Raw genomic sequence first — 23,411 nt, 5'->3', positions numbered from 1 at the left:
CTGCAGATATTGCAGATATATTTTCGGTACTTGTAAACCACAAGAAGTCCACACAGCAAGGTAATCTGCGATACAAGTTTCCGGTGCTCTCGCGATACAAGTTCCGGTGATCTCGCGATACAAGTTTCCGGTGATCTCATACACATGCCTTTGAAATACACTGTTTTAATTGTTAGAAGCATTCAGTTGGATTGGAACGCGAATTCGGAAGTATGACAGACGATGAATAATGCATTAATGTCTTTGGATTTCACATGAAACACAAAACATATTAGTGATAAAGGTATAACTTTACGGGACTGTGGAACCGTTTTCAATTGAGATATTGATCAATTGGCGAAAGCCCATTAAATAAATGTTTGTTCTGACTTCAAAGTATTTTTTGCGGAGAAACTCAAATCCATCCATGTAAATATACTTCATTTAGCTCACTTGGAACGAATTCGCTTCCAATTTGTATCCAATTTCGAAGTTTTTCATGGTCTATCGACTAAACGATTGCCAAAATTAACGTGGTATTCTTAAAAAGTATGACGTTTTATTTAACTAAAAGAATCTTTAAAACCCTGCCAGCGTTTGTTTAACTTCACTAATAGTTGAGATGAGTTTTAAAAATAGGATATGTCTTTTGTCGTCGGCGAGGTTGTTCTCGTCGTCCCTAATAAACAAGTGAAGACAACGAACAATGATCATTCTTATAAATCTTATAAAAGACACAAATTACAAAAAATAACAGACCATTTCACATTTTCGAATTCTTCTCCAGAAACATATAACTAATTGGCAAACAAACCTGGCTCAAATAATCTTCGAGTAACTAGGCATTTGAAATTGAGTGAGGGATAAGTTGAAAATAATGAAATTGGCTGGGACATTTAACACCTCCTTAAGAACCACCGATACAGAAAAAAATTAAGCATTAATGGTTCCTTCTATAGTATGGATTCAAGTTTGTTCAAACCATGGTCGAGGGTCCTAGTGGGCCCCAATAGGGGTTTTAATTTTTAGAATAGGACATAGAAGAAAATATTTTTAAAAATCTTTTCAAGATCTACGACGGTGTAATTTGTCAGATTTAAAATGTGAATGTACCCTCCATTATTTTAGGACGGGGCGGGTCCACAATAGGGGGTTAAAGTTTTACATAGAGATGTGTAGAAAAAATGTCAGACACCGTCAAAAACAACGTATTGATCACAGGGGCTAAGACCGTTTTGGGCCCGAACTCTGTGATACCATAAATATAGAAAGGGGTCTAACTCTGACCCAGATAAAAAACTAACCACTCGCTTCAAATGCCTAAAAAATCTTAAACTAGGTATGCTATTCGTACTTTGTCGTTTTCCTTGCATAGATGAATGTTTTAACTACTCACATGCCAAATTTCAAGTCACAGGTTCTTAAAATAACAAAGATATACGTCATCGTTCTCTCGATTTCACTTGTTTATTTTTACTGGGACATTTACCGGTCCAGGTCACGGAGTCGTTTCTCGCCTATATATATGGTATCACAGAGTTCGGGCCCAAAACGGGCTTAACCCCAGTGGTATTGATGAATGAAAAAGTAACGATAACAAATAATGATCAATCTCATAATCATTATCAGAATACAAAATTAAGAGTTGGGCAAACACGGTCCTCCGGAAATCACAAGGATATATAGTTTTTCACGAAATGTAAGCGCGTTTGTGTTATTTTTGTGCTCTGTACCGGAGACCAGAGCAAAACCACAGTGACGCTAAACGATTATGAGTCTTTGTATCTGCATGAGAATGATGATGTATGTATGTCAACAATTATCAAAAATATGTAAATTTTATTTGTAAACTACATTAAACAGATATCCACTGGCCTCGTCTGAGCGACAGTACAGTCTCTTTTATCAGAAACGTATTGCGTCTTTTTTCCGATATAACTAGGAATGTATTAGACATACATTATCGTTTGTTTACTCTCCAGATTTCCGTCTAATTTATTTCCTTTATAGTTACTATAATTCATTTTATATTCACACTTTGAAACTGAGTTATACATGCATTACAAATGACGACCACTGAATGTAGAATGGAGCGCACTAGATCCAGCGCAACATTATACCAATTCCTAGTTTTCCAATTTTTATGGAAGTGTTGTACATAAAATACTGAAACAGATAGAATCTGACAACTTTTATGTCATTCAAAGCATAGTGAATCATTAGAGAGAGTACTTAATCATATATCATCGGATTTTTATTTTTTTTAAATAATGAGTGTTCAAAGTTTGAAGTACAGACCTATGATTGTGCCTAACAGTCAAGCAAGTTTGTTGGTACCCATCCCAAAGTAAATTCAACCAATGGATTTCCTAACTTCAATTTAACACATACTTAGAAGCTCCTAACAGCCAAGAATTTTGCCGGTCCCCATCCAAGCTTGTAGATGTTCTAACATTGGTTTTAAAAACACACACACAAAAAAAAACTTAATAGGAGATTTAAGATTTTTTTAAAACTAAGACTTCAACTTTATTTCTTTTGTGATATTTTTCTCGTTGGAAAATGTAAGCAATATTTGACTACGTTTCCTACATGTAAAAACGAGAGAGAGAGAGAGAGAGAGAGAGAGAGAGAGAGAGAGAGAGAGAGAGAGAGAGAGAGAGAGTCTAAAATGTTCTTTTAAAATGCAAAAAGCTTAAAATGTGTCTGTTCATTTTGTTTGGAAAGGTTTTAATGACAGTATGTATGTATGTATGTCAATTTGTTCCGGTAAATTATGGTTCTCGGGGGCATATTTGTGCCACGGGGTACAATTCTTGGCTAGAGTAACTGCATGAAACTCAAATGCGTTTTATAGACCAAATATATCGTATTAAGTCTTAAACTTATTATTGATCCTTTCCCTGTAATCAATCATTATTCAATTATTAAGCGCTATGGTCCACATCAGCAAAGCTATTGGATATTACAAATTAAATAAAAATTAATGAATGTGTACCTGTTTTCCAACGTTTACGTTTTTTACACACTACTGCGAATCATTCAACCAGCCATACCGTTTTAATAACCGCAATAATAGTCCTCTTGTTTATTTGAACAATGTGGCATCTCAGCTTCAATACTTGCCATTGATTATTCTCAATTGCTTATAGTCACGTTTCAAATAAAAAATAGTTTCAATGAAGATTATCGAAAAACATGTTGATGGTGCGTGTAGTGAAATGAAATCCTTTGAATAATACCTTGAATCGGCGTAGAAATTTAAATTGTTATCTATAGTGCAGTCAACCATCAGGAGTCTAGGCCAAGACTTTAGTATGCCTTGGTTTTGTTTTTTTAAATGGTGATTTAAAAAATTGTAGAATAAAATCTTTATAGAGTAACTACCAACTATCCGACTATGACTCAGAATTTTGTTCACCGTAGATCATAACATTAAGAAATGAATTTTATTTCTGAAAATGCACGAGAGTATGAAGTGCGACGTTTCACGCGCGTTAGCTATTCATGAAAAGTATGCCCCATAGTTCATACTCTCATGTATTTTGAAAAAAAGCTTATTTTTCATATTTAGATTCTACCTTCATTTCTGTCATAAACCCCAGCCGTTAAAATAGACTTACTATATTTATTGGTAATCATGCTGTCATTGAACCCATTCGTGAAGGAATAGATACCATTATACTTTGTAGGAATGTCACAGGCAGGCATATTGGAAATGTAAATATACTCGTATATAAATGATAACTTTAAACATCCCCTTCTCCCCTAATTAAGTAATATGAACGTTTTTTCTGAATTTTCATATTTTATGTCGATCTCTTCATGGCAAATATTGATTCTCTTTTAGTAGTGACCAATAAAATGTTTAATTAGTTTGACTGGAGTAATGTAATTGGAGAGAGAGAGAGAGAGTAAAACGATTGTTTACACTGATCAATAAGGATGTGGCCTCTGTTTCACAACTATATAGCTTTGAGCTTTCATTTCTGGCAATGCGACGTTTTACCATTGAAAGCGGCATCAATAAATAATGAAAATGTTGTAACCATGTGAAAAATACTGATCGAATTTGGTAAAATCTTTAAGCGTTTTCTTTGTTCAGTGTTCAGTGACGATCATGATTTGTCATATAAAGATTTTTTCACCAATGCAGGCAATATCAGATTGGCAATTCTACTTTCATGATGAAAAATTACTTTCTTAAAATACAATATTCCCAGTATATTTGTTGATGAATTTGATATCTTAAAATGCCTTTCAATTCAGGGGATTACCATTCAACCAAAATAACCCAGGCCACTCCTCTAAAGACTGAACATTCATTTTTCTATTAATATCTCTTTTTTCAGTTCGGTTAGTATATCATATGTCCTAACCAAATAGTAAGACGCGTTTAAGGTACATGTATATTAAATGTTAAAGCTATGCAGCACTGATAACTATGTACCACATGACACAGTGTGAGATATACATGTACGAATATATATATTCACCCAAGAAAATCATATTCCTTGAAGGCAACGCCAGAGGGGTTATGCTTTCTTAGTTGAATATGTCTTCATATTTCACGAACATTCAGGTAATAAATTATTAATTATACAAAAAGAAAGCAAGACTACAGAAATAATGTATATGAAATTGGAATCCACCCATTTATATGTAGCTGAGATTGTTATAACAGTAGCGCCACAGCGGCAATATATAAAAAGGTACAAACAGCGAAATAATTATGTTTCCTTCTTTATAAATGCTGATTACTTAGGGGTCCTACATATTTTGCGTATCAACCAAAATCACGTGATTTGCCTGTGCATCAGACACCATTCTCTCACCAGAGGGCACGTTACGCAAGCTTCACTTATGTAGTGTGAGTAGCGCGCGGAACTCTGGGTAGAGAATGCATCAGACACCTGTGAAAGGTCTCGGACGTATTGTGACGTCATAATGAATTACGATTACTTTGATGAAGAGTTTAAATGCACGTGGCTCCTAGAAGTTTGAGGGAAATGTAAAGTTTTATTCTCCCTTACACGTGACTGTCTATCTTTACTTGTTCATAAATCACTGTTCGCTACATTCACTTATTCATAAATCACTGTTCGCTACATTCACTTGTTCATTAATAACTTTTTGTTATCTTCACTTTTCATTAATCACTGTTCGTTATCTTCACTTTTCATTAATCACTGTTCGTTATCTTCACCTTTTATTAATCACTGTTCGTTATCTTCACCTTTCATTAATCACTGCTCGTTATCTTCACTTGTTCATTAATCACTACTCATTATCTTCACTCGTTCATTAATCACTTTTCGTTATATAAACTCGTTCATTAATCACTTTTCGTTATATTCACTCGTTAATTAATCACTTTTCGTTATCTTCACTTGTTCATTAATCACTGCTCGTTGTCTTCACTCGTTCATTAATCACTGCTCGTTGTCTTCACTCGTTCATTAATCACTGTTTGTTATCTTCACTCGTTCATTAATCACTGTTTGTTATCTTCACTTCTTCATATATCAGTATCGTCGTGGGCATGTTTGCCCAACTATCTATTTTGTATTGCTTATAGGAGTTAAAAGATAACGAACAGTGATCAATCTCATAACTCCCACAAGCAATACAAAATAGATAGTTGGGCAAACACGGACCCTGGACACACCAGAGGTGGGATCAGGTGAGTAGGAGGAGTGTGCATCCCCTGTCGACCGGTCACACCCGCCGTGAGCCCTATATCCTGATCAGGTAAACGGAGTTATCCGTAGTCAAAACCAGTGTGCCAAGAACGGCCTAACAATCAATATGAAACATGTCAGACAGCATTTGACCCAATGATAGGTTGTACTGACGAATGAGATCGTTATAACGACCATATAATTTGCGAAATGCTGATTTCACACGAGACTGTTGAAACCCCTGTACCATCAACTTGTTTGTCAGTAAGTCTAAAATGCTTTTGAAATTTTATTCTTTTGAGAGTTTTCAAAAAAGTAAGCTAATGTCATAGAGGATGACCTAGTTGGATAATTTCAGATAGGTCGATTCTATTTATCCCAGTGAACTCGAAATTAAAGACACAACAGTCTTCCACATCTGCTTCGGACTTCGATATTTTATTGAACATAAATGTTAACGGCAAACTAACAATTCAACTTTATGACAAACGAGGTCACTTCAGCTCCTCAATCGTCAACTTCCCATATTTAAGTGGCAGTCTTCCATTATTACTTGCATACAGTGTGCATGTCTAAAGGGGTTCAATAAGCAAGATCCTCTTCTGCGTGTGATCCGTTTTTAAATCGAGGCAAGCTACTAACATATAAATTTATGTTACAGGGGTTTCAACAGCCTCGTTTAAAGTCAACATTTTGCAAATTACTTGGTCGTTATAACGATCTAGGTTGCCAATACAACCTATCATTAGATCAAATATTGTCTGACGTATTCCATACCGAATGTTAGGTTGTTCTTTAAACATTGATTTTGACTAGGATTAATCCATTTGCTTGATAAAGATAGGAGAGTCATGGCGGGTTTGACCTGTCGATAGTGGATGCTTACTCCTCTTAGGCACCTGATCCCACCTCTAGTATACCCAGGAGTCGGTGTTTGCCCATCTCTTAATTTTGTATTGCTTATAGGAGATACGAGATTGATCACTGTTCGTTTATATATTCGTCTTTTATGCTCTACCTTATTAGAACCATATTAATGTTTCTATGTTACTTTTTGAAAATACCGTGTTTAAAAGGGCTAAGTAATAGTGAAAGTGCAACTTCTTAATGACAAAATACACTTTATATTTGGAAAGATAACCAGCGGGATAATAGGTTAATAGAGCGATACGGAAAATTTCGTGTGAAACAAGAAATCTTGTATCGGGCATTATAAATTGATAATAAATAGATCTAGTGCATATAGTTGAAGGTGATATTCAAAATTTTCATATTGAGAAATCCATTGTCAACCGAGGTGCAACCGTTTCGTGATTCGAGTATTTTACATGAAAGTATAATAATTTTGATATTTCTTTTACTTTTGTAGTTGCTACTTCTTTGGAGGTTGCAGCGGGCGAGACAAACTTGATTCAGTTACAACAAGGAGGTTCGGTTGAGGTAAATCTTGTGTACGAAGCCACCGATACGGCAACATATACTTTCGAAGCCAGTCTTGATACTGGGACAGTTTTTGCCACCTCTGGTGCAACAACAGACAACACTCTGAAAACTATTCGGTACACAATAACTCCTAGTTTCGTCACCGATGGATGGGGAACGTATCTGCTGAACTTCACCCTCGATGATGGGTCTTCAGGGGTAGATGTCTACAAGGAGGTTGTGCTATTTTACGAAGAGGCGATTACAGGATTTCAGGTGAAGGATGACTCTGTATAGTAACGGGATCTCAGAAAACATAAAACAGATTTATAGAGATCCATGTTCTTATAGTGCTTATATCATTGGAAATCAGCTAATTTTAAAAATACTTTGAGGTATGGGAGAGAGAGAGAGTTTTCATTTTCAAAAGAAATACATTATTATGTACCTACTTATATTTTAGATATCAACCTCGAACACCTTTCTGGCTCTAGATGAAGTATCGTCATTCACTGCTACGTTTGCATCTGGTTCCAATGTTGAAACAGAATGGTTTTTAGACACAAATGATACGTGTCTGATGCAACACACGGGAAGCGGCGCACGTGACTACGTTCTTAATTTTACATTTACCGTAAGCGGTACCCACAATGTTACGGCCGTGGCGGCTAACACAGTATCAAGAACGTTTCACTCAATTATTGTGGAGGGTATTTACAAGATCAGCGGTATAACTGTAACGACATCAAGTACAGCTATTGGAACAAATGAACAGTCCAATTTTACAATCACTCTAGCCAATACCGTCAATTTACCTCTAGGTGGGTTAAAAGTTAATGTAACCTTCGGTGATGGATCCACCGATCAAACTGTGGATTTGTCGACGGAAATAACTGCAATGCAAGGTGCTGGACACATCATTCAACATTCCTATGCAACTCAAGGAAACTATACAGCTACTCTGGTATTCTATAACGAGGTAGGCTCATTAACAGTCACTAAGGAAGTATATATTTGGGACCAACTTTCGGTAACATTAAGTTCAGCTTTCTCGTGTGAAGCCGGCCAAGCACTGGCGTTTGACTTTGTTTCACCACCAAGTTCAAGTTTTCAATTTTCTATATCATATGGAGATGGTAACTTGTATGAGATAACAGATGCTGATTTGAGTCAGTCGTATTCATTTTCACCTTGGAACCATACATACAACAGCTCGGGGACTTTTAATGTCACTATGACTGCATGGAATCCGTTTTACGTCAGTGTTTGTTCTTACGAAGTGATGGCTCAGGCCGCTTTATTGCCCGATAATACAACATTGACACCCCTCTCTGACGAGATTCCCTACCCAGACGGTGTAGTCAACTTTACCTTACTCGTGACTGTTGACGCGCCTACACCAACCGCAGTGTTGTGTACTTTTGACTATGGTGATTCTACTGCTATGGATGTGAACGAAAGCACTGCCTTTGACTATAACGTACCTGTTATCAAACCTCACACATATACCACAGGAGGAACATTTACCTTTTCAGTTATTTGTTCCAATATGATAAGTACCATGCAGAAGACAGCCACGATAGTTGTACGGACATTTACTGTGCAGGACTTTGGAATCGAAGTTTCAAATCCATTTCCCATGAATATGACAACAGAAGCATTTACCCCTACAACGGAATACCGACATCCTGTGAAAGCTGTACCAGTCCCTACAGAGGTAATATTCACCGTCACCTTATTCGGCTGTTCAAGAATGCCCCCAAATATAACGGCCTCTTGGAATTTTGGTGACGGTACAGCTGTATCCCATCTACAATCGACGTTAGATGAACATCATACATACAGCGTCAGGGAAAGTGTACCCGTAAGTGTTGTGCTTCAAACCGATGATGGACAAACAAAAACTATTTCAATAAATCTTGTACTTGGAGTCACTAATTTTATCTCTAACGTCAAAGCAGCAGCTGTTACTACAGGCGTTTTTACAGTAACCGCTACGGGTATGCCAGGATCACCTACTTACGACTTTGATTTCGATTCTTCCGACACTCCAACTTGCAGTGGTGGCCAATGTACAATTTCTTACAGCGAGTATGGTTCATATTTACCAAAGGTCACTGCAACAAATGGTAGTTTAATAGAGATTGTTTACCTCTCTGAACTTCTGTCGGCCGACTATGATATAACCGGCAATCTTGCTATTGAATTCAGCAATACAACAGTTATGCTACCTCCTGGTACTGTCACAATAACCATCACTTCAGCCAATGGTGCGTCTTTTCCGTATGTCACATGCAGTTTGCTCTCTGGTGATTTGATTGATAATTCGCTGCACGTTCGGGTGCACAATATAACTTCAACTTCGCCTATGATTTTCCCCTACACTTATCAAACTCTTGGAAACCATAGTTTATCTGCGAATTGTTCTAATAATTTGGCAACCATTCCTATTACGAACAGCATATATGCACAAAACCCATGCTTTACGAAAAATGGAATATTTGACCGACAGTATTCAGTTGTATCCAATCCTATGAAAGTTTACACGTCACAGGATGTGTATCTGTCAAGCAGAATGGGAGTAATTTGCATAGATAAAACAGCCGGTTTCCAGTGGGAAATTTTCTCTAATTACACTAGTGACGTAAACAAGACGCCTTTTCCATATACTAATCCTATCAATCCATCTAAAGGCACGATGCTTTTTCCACGGGGTAGAATAGCGGAAGGTGTGTATCTGGTCACTTTAAACGTTTCCCTGGATGGAACATGGATCGAGGAACCGATCTTCGTCCAGTTCGTCAAACCAGCGCCATATGCTTTTATTGTGGACGGATCGAAAAAGTTGGCTAGAAAGATGGACGAGATCATTGATATCAATGCCCTGGATGAATCATATGATGCTGAGGGAGGATTTGGAGTGAATGGAAATTTACAATTCTCATGGGAATGCATAACGTAAGCAAATATTTTGTTTTCTGCTTGAAATTTTCACTTCTGTTTTATATAATTATACCATTCTTCTCATACACAGGAAACATGCATTCTCTGTAAACACAAAATAAGCTTAAGATGTCATATCTCTGCATTCTCTGTAAACACAAAATAATATGTCATACATGTATCTCGATGAAACCCAGAAATATTGTATCATAATCAAATTGTGATATGGTTGCATAGAGACGGGTGATATGTTTTTTGTCACTTTTTGATTTGGCAAATCATACCTCTACGAGAAAACTAGCAGCATTGTGAGATTATACGAAAGCCGGATGGGCTCATTTTTTGAGAAAGTTGATTTAAAACATGAACCCCTTTAGAACCAGCTGATTATCTCGTTTTAAAAATCTAGTACACCGTTATAACGTGTTAATATCTCAATAACGAGATAACTCTTTCGTTATAACGAAATACATGACAAGATATGAAAATCAAGATACAGGGCTCCCGGCATGATATGTGTATCGAACGGGAAATGCCTCTCTCCATAGAGTAGAATAAAAATCAAACTGTCTCTCTCCATAGAGTAGAATAAAAATAAAAATCAAACAGGAAAATGTCTCTCTCCATAGAGCAGAATAAAATAAGATTTATTAAACAGGAAAGTGTCTCCAATAGGAAAATGTATCTCCATAAAGTAGATTAAATCTAAAACTAATCAAAGAGGAAAGCATTTAAACGAAAGGTGAAGATAACGAACAGTGATCAATCTTATAACTCCTATAAGCAATACCAAATATATAGTTGGGCAAACACGGACCCCTGGACACACCAGAGGTAGGATCAAGTGCCTAGGAAGAGTAAGCACCCCCTGTCGACCGGTCACACCCGCCGTGAGCCCTATATCCTGATCAGGTAAACGGAGTTATCCGTAGTCAAAATCAGTGTGCTAAGAACGGCCTAACAATCGGTATGAAACATGTCAGACAGCATTTGACCCAATGATAGGTTGTATTGACGAACTAGATCGTTATAACGACCATAGAATTTGCGAAATTCTTACTTCAATCAACATTGTTGAAACCCCTGTACCATCAACTTGTTTGTCAGTAGCTTGCTTCGATTTAAAAACTGACCATACGCAGAACAAGCTCTTGCGTATCGAATCAGTTGAGAATAACATAGAATAAAACATAAGATTTATCAAACAGATTTATCTGTCCCATATCTGATACAACTCTTAATTTTGTATTGCTTATAGGAGTCATGATCACTGTTATCCTTACTTTTTCACACATTTCGATAGATTAGAATAAAAATAAAATAATTTTTATTTAAACCGTATGTCGAATGTACAAAAAAATTAACAGGAGAGTTGCATTGTATTTGACGACTACATATATGCATAAATCAATAAATAATAATTTTTGCAAAGCAAAGCGCCAGAAATACACACCATTTGATGCATACACTAAACACGCTGAATACAAACAGAAACTGATATAGAAATAGTTAACAAAAACACAGGAGACATGAGATGTATACATTATTTAGTATTCTTTTGTGCAGTGTATATCCCCCTGTTACTAATATATTAGTTTCATTTTGTGGAGGACCATACCACAACATGCACTTTCCATATCTCGTACATAAATCTGTCATATTGCCGCATGGAAGTGTAGGAAATCACTCGTTATACTTTATCAAGTGATATAGCGACATTCTAAACCGAAGCAAAATAGAAACATATAATAATTCAAAAGAAAACTCAAAATATGAGAAAATCAATCAATATTTTTGCTGACAAGCACTGCAGCTATAGAAATCTGCATTCCTACTCCTAATACTGAATTCAGATTCAGGGGATGCTTACTCCTCCTAGTCACCTGACACCATCTCTGGTATATATAAAGGTCCGTGTTTACGCAAATCTCTATTTTGTATTGCTTTTAGAAGTTTTCTCAAAATCATGTGTTTACGTATGCAAGAGAAAGAAGAGAGCATTTACAGTACACGACACGAGTTTTATGCGTGTTCCACGCAACGCGGTGGAACAAATTTGCCCCAAACACGGTGGACCTTTAAAATTGTCGGCACCTTTGAAGTCCTATTTTTCCGCGCGAGCTAGACATTGAAGTCCACGGAGGATCTCCGTGGATGCCACCGCGCATCTCCGTGGATGTCACCTGTACCTCCGTCGATGCCACCGTGTACCTTCGTGTGATAAAACAAAGAAATAATTTCCGAAATGATTCACCCCAAAAACCTTTTCACTTAGCCAGCATGCATGCCCCCACCCCATTACTTATTTAGAAATTAGCTATCAATCATTCAATTCTTGTAATTGTCGTTTAATGATACGTTGGTGTTTTCGGTACATATCCGTATGTAGACTTCCCTGCAGACGTTCACACCTTTTTATGAAACGCCCAAATTCTCGACATCCTGTATATAATAACACCTGTGTTATTCCTACCACTCGTCGGTACATCGTTTCACGGCACGTGCAGCACAATTTCACCAAATAAAAGAAGGGTCATGAACAACGACAATCACATGCAAGTAATTTCAATTTGATAAATAGCAGTTCAAAGAAATGTGTACCATAAGCAATGGTTTATTTTTACGTAAAGTTTTCATTGTAATTAGGAATATGTGATTAAGGTCAGATATATACATGAACATGTTTACATTGGAGATGAATTTCATTATGTACTCCACTGTGATGCAATGTGAGCAAAGAATCAAATTTTTATCACCTAAACAAATAAATATTAAGAATATCTTTACTTTTAAACAAACCTTTAGAAAACTCCGTACTTTCATTAAGAAAATAATAAAATAAAATGTGCTCCCCTACCTAGAATGCCCATACTTCACATTAATAATAACACGTTTTTTTAAGTTAGTTTTTTTTTCTAACTTGATAAATACTTTATTACACGCATGTATTATTTACTAAATGTATATATAACATCTTTTTGTGTTTATATTTTTATATACCATTGCATAATGGTGATGAGATCCAACAAATTGAATTGAGTACATGTAGTCTTGAAATATCACAAAGTATAGAGTTGACAACGATTGAAATAAAAATGCAGACGTTTTCTCGTCTATTCAGTGACTCACAAACTTGCGCGTCTTCTAAATGAAAGTTGTAAAACAAACGTACTAGGTTTTGGTCAATTATAACATAATACGGGGGTAAAATTCATCTCATCTCCGCTAGCAATGGGTTTTCAGTCAACTTTGCCTTCGTGGACAAATAATCTCGGCTAGCGAAGATGGAAAAAAAGACGCCTAGATAGTCCGCTTGCATTAACATGTATTATGAAGGTGAAATCGAAGAATTATCCAGTAAATCCAATGATGTTGCAGTACATATAGCATGTATTTATTTTATTTTATTTTTGACTGAGAAGGAGATAGACAGCTAAGCACGTAACATCGTTTTAGAAGGGGGGGACTCATCCATTAGTCCTAACCCGTACCAGCCCAAAAATTTAACATGTAAAGAAAACAAAATGGGAAATAAAAAACAATATCAGAATGAAAGGGGATGGATAATTAATCAGAAAGAAATTGTACTTTCAAGATTTATATTGAGCGTATCAAACTTCCCGTATCTGCATACATTCATGAATATTATAATCAATGATTGATAATCTTGCTTTCATTATCTAATGCATCTAAAGATTAAATTAAACTAGTTCATGAAAAAAAGACTAATATCAATATAAACAGAAATGACTTAACGATTATTTGCTTTTATTCATATACGCTATCGATTATTAAAATTTCATTATCTAATGCATCTAAAGATTAAATTAAAGATTTTAATCATTGATAGCGTATATGAATAAAAGCAAATAATCGTTACGTCATTTCTGTTTATATTGATATTAGTCTTTTTTTCATGAACTAGTTGCATTTGACACCGAGGATTTACATCCTTAAATATTGATTACAGGCACGTAGAATCGGAGAGGGTGTAATTTGAAAAATTGAAAGTTAAGGATGTAGCCTTGTAGCTTGTAGCGACCTACCCACTGCACGATTTAAGAAATTGAAGTCGGAAGGGGGAATTGAGACAGTTTCAGATTACTAACCCCCCCCCCCCCCCTACACACACACACGCTCCCAATTTAAGGTTATTTACGCACCATTTTTGTTGTTATTTTATTGCTTGTCAAGAAATTTACACAACTTAACCGGCAACATACCCCTTCTGATACATTGAAAAATATAAGTAATGTTAGCGCGGGGCTCTATAAAGTTCAATCTGCAGTTTGGTCATACTTCGCCATTCAATAACTTATTCAAAATTAAAAAAAAAAAAAATGTTTGTCGGGTTAGCGGTACTATGATGTATGACTATAACAATGACCTGTGTATAACTTGTGCATTCCATGCAAATTCGAAGGGGTTTTCGCCTCAGTAGAACAATGGGGGTCAGCTAATCCGTGTATTTGAAATCAACAGAAGTGTTTGGCTTCTTGCGGAAAGAGTGAAATATATTGGGTCGGCGCAAAATACCCGTGATCTTAGACTAGATCTGATATCGCGCCGACCGAATATATTTCACACTTTTCTTACGAAGTCAAAATCCAAACTAGCTAACCGTAATTTAGTTATACTGTGACAAAGATCCTAGGAATTTGCATGGTATATACTTATTATACAAAAATCATTGCATTATCCAGACACTCCCGATGAACATTTTTTGTTATGAAAATCTCTACCAAAGTACATCGAATATAAGTCTCGGTCAAATGTAATTAACTCGGGATTTTAAAAATAAATCATTCGATGGTTTGTATTTTTGCTTCTATTAATTACGTAATAAATTAATTCCAAATTGTTAATAATCGACAATGCTAATTTCTATATTGGATCAAGTTATATTTGTCAAGATGCATATTAGCACAATATGATGGAAGTAATTATGTTAAACAGCGCATTTGTCAGAGAGAGAGAGAGAGAGAGAGAGAGAGAGAGAGCACATCGGTAATTATTAAACATCCCTATCACATGTTGTACATGTATGTTTTTCATTTACTGAATATACTAATTCGCATTCAAAACAGGAATTGCTTGCAAGTACGCATTATTTAAACATAGAATTTAAGAATATTTTAATGAAGAAATAAGACTATTAAAGAAAAACATTTCAAAACCAGGTTTTCTTAAAAACATAATATATAGTGTTTGGTATCGTTGGAATTGGCTCAAAATGCTGAAAAACAATATAAGTATCAGGAGGGAAAATATTGACATTTTTTTCTTTTATTAAAATTCCATCCTTATCTTGATTATTTGGCCTGCGGCACATTTTCCCATCTCCCGCAAGGCGCCCGTGGCCAGAACAAAGCTCTTAGCAGCTGTGTGTATTCGCAAATAACACACACCGTGGAACACGGAGGACACGGTGTATCTCCGTGGATTTTCCACCGTGGTCATTCCACGGTGGGGTGTATAAAACTCGTGTCGTGTACTGTAGCAGCGGGTCATCTAAAATGTTAGATTTTTTTTTACCTAAACATATCATTAAAAGATTTTCTTAATTAGTTTTATTGCCTCAAACCATCTATATATAAATAAATAAATATATATATATATATATATATATATATATATATATATATATATATATGGGTACCTGTAAAGTGCGAAACGAAATCGAAACGAATCGAAACGAAATCTACCGAAACGAAACGAAATCTACCGAAACGAAACCCACCGAAACGAAACGAAACCCATTTAAACAAACCTAAACCCACCGAAACGAAACGAAACCTACCGAAACGAAACGAAACAGATTGTATAATCGAACTCTTTTAATTATAATGATTAAAAATGGTATCTCAGGCCCCTGTTAAAATTTACACATATAAATAAAATTCGCCTCCCCTTTGATGTAGGCTTTCGGCTTGACTGATACAAAGTTTTAAAAGTTGGAAAGGGGGGAGGGGGTAAGCACAAAGCACATAAATACCATGTGCAATTAGCTTCGGATCCATAAATTTCAGAACGGGTGGTTACAGTCTCACAGGTCAGAGGTCTGGGGAAACACACTAAACGAGGGATGGGGTCGTCGGCGTTGGATCCGCTTTTGGGCATAAATACATGTTTCAGTATTTTTGTTCTAAAGACAAATATATGTATACATGTGGATATTGTGTATTTGTATGTAGTATATCAAACGGTGGATTCTGAATATGTCCTCCCGTTCTCTTTGTGATTTCTGCTTAAAATTCCCTTGTTCATAAGCCTTTTCAGTTTACAAAATGCCGACCTCCTCCTAATATTATTGCATTAAAAAAATTCCGTTTTCCGTCCCGTTTTCAATTCCCCGTCTTAGCAACACCCCAAATGTCAATCTCTCACCAGAGGGCGTATTACGCTACGCTACAAAGATAACTCTGGGTAGAGATTGCCCAAATGTATAGAGTTTTTCCATTATTGAAAGTACTCGCACCTCAGCAGTTAGAGATAAAATAAGAGGTTAAGAGCCCTTCCTGCTTTCAATTTTCTCAGACACCAGCTTCTTCAAACAATGTATCTATGCCCAAAGGCGGATCCAACGTCGGCGACCCCACCCCTCGTATAGTGTGTTTCCCCAGATCTCTGAGACTGTAACCCTCGGTTCTGAAATTTATGGATCCGAAACTAATTGTACATGTCATTTAATCAACTACGGATATGTACTTTGTGCTTACTCCCCCCCCCCCCCCTTCCAACTTTTAAAACTTTGTAACAGTCAAGCCGAAAGCCTACATCAAAGGGGAGGCGAATTTTATTTATATGTTGTAACTTTCACAGGGGCCTAAGATACCATTTTTAATTATTATAATTAAAAGAGTTCGGTTATACAATCTGTTTCGTTTCGTTTTGGTAGGTTTCGTTTCGTTTCGGTGGGTTTCGTTTCGTTTCGGTAGATTTCGTTTCGTTTCGGTAGATTTCGTTTCGTTAGATTTCGTTTCGTTTCGTTTCGCACTTTACAGGTACCCATATATATATATATTCCATAGTTCTTGTTTTAGGTAAATATCTTGTGCTTGTCTATCGTATCAAAAAGAATATTTGCTCGATTAATATAAAATCTTAAATCTTGAAGAAGGTAAAACAGGACGATTTCTGTGTACAGTTTTAAATTGTTCAATGGTCATGATTCTAATACATGTATGTACTGGTATAAGTTGGAGACCTGGTAGTTTTGATTTGTGAAGCAGAACACCACTTGAACTAACGAAGTAATTACAGCTGTATATGCAAAACGTAGTGCTCCTTGTTGAACTTTTTAATACATCACAATTTGGATATAATTAATAAAAGGTGAAGATAACGAATAGTGATTAATCTTATAATTCCTATAAGGAATACAGAATAGAAAGTTGGGCAATTACGGACCCCTAGATACATGTATACCAGAGGTGAGATCAGGTTCCTAGGAAGAATAAGTTTCCCCTGTCAACCGATGACACCCGCCTAGCTGCAATAATGTAGCCCTCTCTGATTTTTTTTTATTTTAGGGAGAGGGCTACAACTCCTTAGGATCTCCGTAATGGTGCAAATGCGGGAGTGATTCACTCCCGCAACATTTACGCTCATTCTAAACATTTCCTGACTTTCTTTACGTAAATAAAATTATATTCTATGTTTCTTAGTCAATATATAAATTTACAACCTGCAACTTAAGATTTGTGAGGCTCTATTCTACCGTTTTCAACAATTTCGATAAATTCCAATTTCTCGATTCATATTTGTGCGCCATGTTTGATGTACTGAAGTATAAACTTCCGATTGTCAAGTCATTTGCATATGCCATATAAGGTAGTATTTACATCAATGGACAAGTATGGAGGCGAAAGCTATTTCGTCGGTATTGAAAAGGTTTGAATTTAATATCAAGTTAAAAACCGAACAGCATAGTGTAAATTCTTTCTGCAACAATATGATTTTCCTTTCTTTGTCGAAGTGGCTCGAGTAACTACATTTTCGCGCTGATTGTCAATGTTTAGATTTTTCATTAGATCCACCTACGAGATCTCGCGATAACAAGCATGGCGGAGCAGACGAAGAATTTTGCATGCTGTACATTGTATTTAATGAAAAACACCTTTATTAGACATGCCCGAGCACAAAGTTGGTACTCCTTTTGGTGTAAACAACATTTGGGACTAATACACAGAGTTTATTATCGGTTATTCATAAAATTATTTTGCACCATTACGGAGATCCTATGGAATTGTAGCCCTATCCCGAAAACGTCAGAATTAAAAAGAAAAATTGAATAGGGCTACATTATTGCAGCTAACACCCGCCGTGAGCTCTATATCTTGATCAGGTAAACGGGATAACCCATAGTCAAAATCAGTGTACCAAGAACGGTTTAACAATTGGAATATGAAACGCGTTAGACAGTATTTGGCCCAATGATAGGTTGTATTATCAAACTAGATCGTTATAGCAACTATAGAATTAGGGAAATGCTGACAAGCGAGCTAAATTTCATAGAAATCTGAGGAATGTCATTCCTGACCCTGTAGTAGTTCACTGTATAGGTATAAAGTTAATTTCTGCTTCAGACAATAAGAAACAAGACACACTTTATTATATTATTTACTTTGTGAACTCACAAAATTGAACAATTTTCTATTTCTAAAATAGAAACCAACAACAAAATGTTCAGTTTTAAATTTACAAAATACAGAGCAAAAACTATACCATATAGAAAATGAACATGTATTCTAATAACATCATTTCATACATAAAATATTAATTTTGGAGCACGCCTACTTTCGTGGCGTCATACGAAATTTCCAAAAGATGGATCGCTCTATCATAAACTTTGCTTTGAAAATAAGAAATATTGCTGTTGTAAGTGCTTTATTCCTCAAACTTTTTCTTTTGTAGAGTAAATACATCGAATTTAACAGCGTTAGAAAAAATCGTACACAACAATTATACAAGCACAACCATTGCCATTGGAAACTGTGTTTTGGACGAAGGAGCCGTGGCAGGGAAGAAGAAACTGAACATCACCAGCTTCCCCGGCTACGTGATCAGCGTCACGGTCAGTGATGGAAAGAAGGCCTCTCAATTTACTCAGATGTTAAGCGTTCTGGAGGGAGACCCTCCTAATATGAAATTAGAGTGAGTACCATGAACATGCGAGTTGTTGATCACGCGTATTTCTCTTGTAAATCATACACGTGACGTTAGTAACATACACGTGACGTTAGTAACATACACGTGGCGTTAGTAACATACACGTGGCGTTAGTAACATACAAGTGACGTTAGTAACATTATAATAGCATAACAGTAGAAATAGTACGTGTGGGGGTTAATCACACGTAAATCTTTAGCTTACATGACCCCACGTGTAAATGTGCACGTTTAGGGTGATTAGTGACTGATATCGAGCAGTATGTAATCAGAAACTTAATCATCAGATATTCACTGGTGCAAGGTTTTAACAAAGTCACCTTCCTTGGCGAAAAGTCGTTAAATATGGTTGAATTTGTCGATAGCCTTTTATGAACTTGAAAAGGAAAACTTCGTTTTGAAGAGAGAGAGAAACAACAACAACACAGGACTAATGAGTATCCTTTAAAATGTACTAATCTCCATGCATGACGCCTACGAAATTCAAGCGGCAGGTTTGGTCGAGTAGTAAAAGCAATCAATACTGCTGTACTTATAAAACTATCATCAACATTGAGAGCAGAACAGTAATGATGTATTGGATGTCGGGTCACAAATAAATAATACGATCAATACAGTTAATAGGAACTCAGAAAGTTACACAGACAGTGATAGAGAAATATTTCTGTAAAAACTCAGACATTTACACAGACAGTAATAGAGAAATATATCTGTAAAAACTCAGAAAGTTATACAAACTGTAAAAGAGAAATATACATGTATCTGTAAAAACTCAGACATTTACACAGACAGTAATAGAGAAATATATCTGTAAAAACTCAGAAAGTTATACAGACTGTAATAGGAGAAATATATCTGTAAAAACTCAGAAAGTTACACAAACTGTAATAGGAGAAATATATCTGTTTTACCACTGGATATATGCCTATAGATATATATTCAAAGATTTATATGTATTTCTAAGAGATCTAATATTTCAAAGAAAACGTCAATTCGAGGTGGTAGGCATTCTTGAAAATAACAATTTTGTGTCAACTTTATCAATTATCATGATTGATCAGCAACCTAAGAATATTCAATTCTAATACTATGATCAGTATAGTTCATACATGAAAAGGTTGAGAGAGAAATTGTGTATATTATTGTTTTTTCATACAGTTTTGAGTGTTTCATCTTCTATTGCTTCTGACAGGTGCATCATTAACTGCAAGGAGAAATTAGCTATCACCTCGAAAATGAACGTGCTGGCGAAATGTTTGGATTGTACCGCTTCAGAGGTCCCGACATATTCCTGGAGTTTAGAGGAGTCGATCAACGGAATATGGACCGCCATTGATTTGGCCTCTAAAACAGCAAACGGTTTGTGTCGATCACTAACATAAGTATGGCTATAAGTAAAGACTGACTGAGGAAACAATTACATATTTGAAAGAGCGATGGATAAGAAATATACATAAGGATATATATCATGCTATTTCTAACTCAATCGTTAAGACGATGTTCCCACACTACTAAAAACGTAACATGTATTTGAAACCGTCAATCATTTTCAAAAGTCCTATATGTTTTTTGCAGGAATAGATAATCAAGCATTGGTGGTGAAGGAAAACACACTGGATGCTGGTAAAAGATATGTGATCAAGCTTACGACCACTTTGGACACGCGGTCGGGGCCCAGCACCGTGATCATGGACATACGCACCAATTATCCGCCCTACAACGGCGTCTGCACAGTCACCCCCACGAAAGGTGACGACGCTTGTGATAATAATTAATAAATAATCCACTTTTACGGTCAGTCGATAATTTCAGTAAAATTCCTCGGTAATAAAATTCATCGATTCAAAATTTTACGGTATTTCTGATAGCCTGGAGACCATAAACTGAAAGCAGACTGAAGTTAAAATTTCTATTTATTTTTTTTTTTTTTTATTCGTTGGGGACTTCCATAAATTATTCATTGAAATATCACATCATACTTGAGATAACGACTATACCGATCTCTATGGTTCAGTGGTTAGAGCGTTTGATTAATGACAGTAAGGTTTTGAGTTCGAGTCTCGCTCGTAACTTAAATGCACCAGATCTAAGACGTAAAAATAGGTCTTTCGTCAACTCGACATTTGGAGGTTTTTCGGACAAGACCTTTAATATTGAGGTTCCGCGTTACGGCAGGTGTTAGCGCGATAAAGAACCTTCACTACTGCAAGCTGCAGTGTTGTGCATAGAACTTTTAATTCATGTTGAGACGTCACCAGATGTAGGTGAAATACCACGACTTTAGACCTATGCTTAGCGCTCAGAGCCGTAGCAGTGGGGGTTCTTTAAGATCATATACGAAAGACATGTGATTCTAACTTTTAAATGTCGAGCATCTGGCGAAGGAGAATCACTACATATGTTTACGAGAGGGGCTCCAACTCACGACCACCTTCTACCATTGAGCTACCGCGACTACTCCATGAATTATAGAAAACATTTTAACCCATCTATTACAGAGGGCTATGCATTTTGCTACATCATTAGTGAATGTCCTTCCAAATTCTGAGATATCAACTGTTAATCGATGAAAATCGATACTCAAACACATTAATCCTTGTCTTGGGTACTCCAGGATCTCCTTTCATTGGCAGTCTTTGTTAAATCTCATTCATAAAAAATTGTAAGATTGTAATCGACATGTAAACTACATTCCCAGACTTCTAATTAAACTCTCGAGGTTTGTATGAATTGTTATCGACATGTAAATTACATTCCTAGGCTGTTAATTCAACTCTCGCTCAATAGAACTAGTTTTCAGATCATCCCTTTGTTTACATTGTTAATAAATTTTATATAACTAGTACATATACAACACGTCGTTAGGTCGAATGCTGTCTGACATGTTTCATACCAATTGTTAGGTTGCTTTTTACACACTGATTTTGACTACGGACTATTCGGTTGACCTGATCAAGCTGGAATTCCGTTTACCTGATCAACATATAGGGTTCATGGCGGGTGTGACAGGTCAACAGGGGATGCTTGCTCCTCCTTGTACCACCTCTGGTGTGTCTAGGGGAACGTGTTTGCCCTATTCTTAAGTTTTGCTCTTTTTATGAAGGGTGAAGATAGTGAACAGTGATCAATCTCATAAATCTACAAGCAATATAAAATAGATAGTTGGACAAAAACGGACCCCTGGACACACCAGAGGTGGGATCAGATGCCCAAGGAGGAGTAAGCATCCCCTGTTCAGCGTGAGCCCTATATCTTGATCAGGTAAAGGGATTTATGAAATTGATCACGTTGTCTTCGCCTTTTCACACGAGGTACACATTAAACGTGAAGAACATGATTGTTGTATTTTACACCAATATGGCCCTCATTTTTAATGTTTCAAGCTGATTATAAAGATCTTCATTTTGTTATCACTGCCACCAAGCGAGTTTATGATGCATGGTGAATGAAATATTTATGTGTCATAATGATGAGTACACCAATGGATCATATTCCCGAGTCAGATTATACCCACACCTTCAATTCCGGGATCCGTCCATCTACCTTGTTCGAATTTTAAAATTATTACGTTATTAAAGCTGTATGGTCCGAATTACAATATTTTTTTCCATCTCGTAAAAACGCTATTAAATCATCGCACGTATGTAGTTATGAGACTATACGACATATCATAAATTATTTCACCTGTTTTAAACCAAATAATTTGATTTTAAATCGATGTTTACAAATAACCGCTTCACTCTGCCATTTCTAGTGACAGTCACGTGACCAGTTCAAACTTTCAGATCATCGGTGGTCTTATCTGTGTAAAGCTGTGTATTTTGTTATAACAGTACCGTACCATAAGTTTAATAGAAATAAAAATATCAAATACCTCTTAGTAATTCGTTGTTTTACGCACTTTCAGTCTTAAAACTAGACAGTTGCGTATGAGTTAATACATCATGTTGGGATTCCCCTGACGCGCGTGGGTCTATTTATAGACGTCTATTATGGGAGGATTTATATATGTACCCACTATATTTACTTTCTAAATAATATTCGCACTGTTTTCTTTTACATGCAGATGTTTTCAAGCATGTAATTAAGGGAAAGTTAATAACTTTATAAAGTAATTAATCTGCTTTAAAGTAATTATGTACAAAAATAATACATGAACATCGGGTCATACAGCTTTAAGATACTGTAATTTTCTAACAGTAAATGGTTTTGACGA

General features: G+C 36.1%; 2 protein-coding genes across 3 annotated transcripts in view; one reads left to right on the top strand and one right to left on the bottom strand.

Moving 5' to 3' along the window:
• Positions 1-23,411, bottom strand: part of LOC125670090 (uncharacterized) — a 675,065-nt gene that overhangs the window by 338,141 nt on the left and 313,513 nt on the right. The gene's annotated exons all lie outside the window — the stretch shown is intronic.
• LOC125670134 (uncharacterized) overlaps positions 1-23,411 on the top strand; it is a 73,621-nt gene that overhangs the window by 21,479 nt on the left and 28,731 nt on the right. For both annotated transcript variants that reach the window (XM_048905118.2, XM_056162641.1), the window contains exons 2-6: positions 7,030-7,358; positions 7,546-10,040; positions 18,942-19,181; positions 20,388-20,554; positions 20,771-20,944. In XM_048905118.2, the coding sequence (XP_048761075.2) occupies positions 7,030-7,358; positions 7,546-10,040; positions 18,942-19,181; positions 20,388-20,554; positions 20,771-20,944 (3,405 nt within the window). The remainder of the gene's footprint in view (positions 1-7,029; positions 7,359-7,545; positions 10,041-18,941; positions 19,182-20,387; positions 20,555-20,770; positions 20,945-23,411) is intronic.

Source organism: Ostrea edulis, chromosome 4 (genome assembly GCF_947568905.1).
Source record: "Ostrea edulis chromosome 4, xbOstEdul1.1, whole genome shotgun sequence".
NCBI classification, from domain to species: Eukaryota; Metazoa; Mollusca; class Bivalvia; order Ostreida; family Ostreidae; genus Ostrea; species Ostrea edulis.
This window is presented reverse-complemented; position numbering and strand designations above follow the sequence as displayed.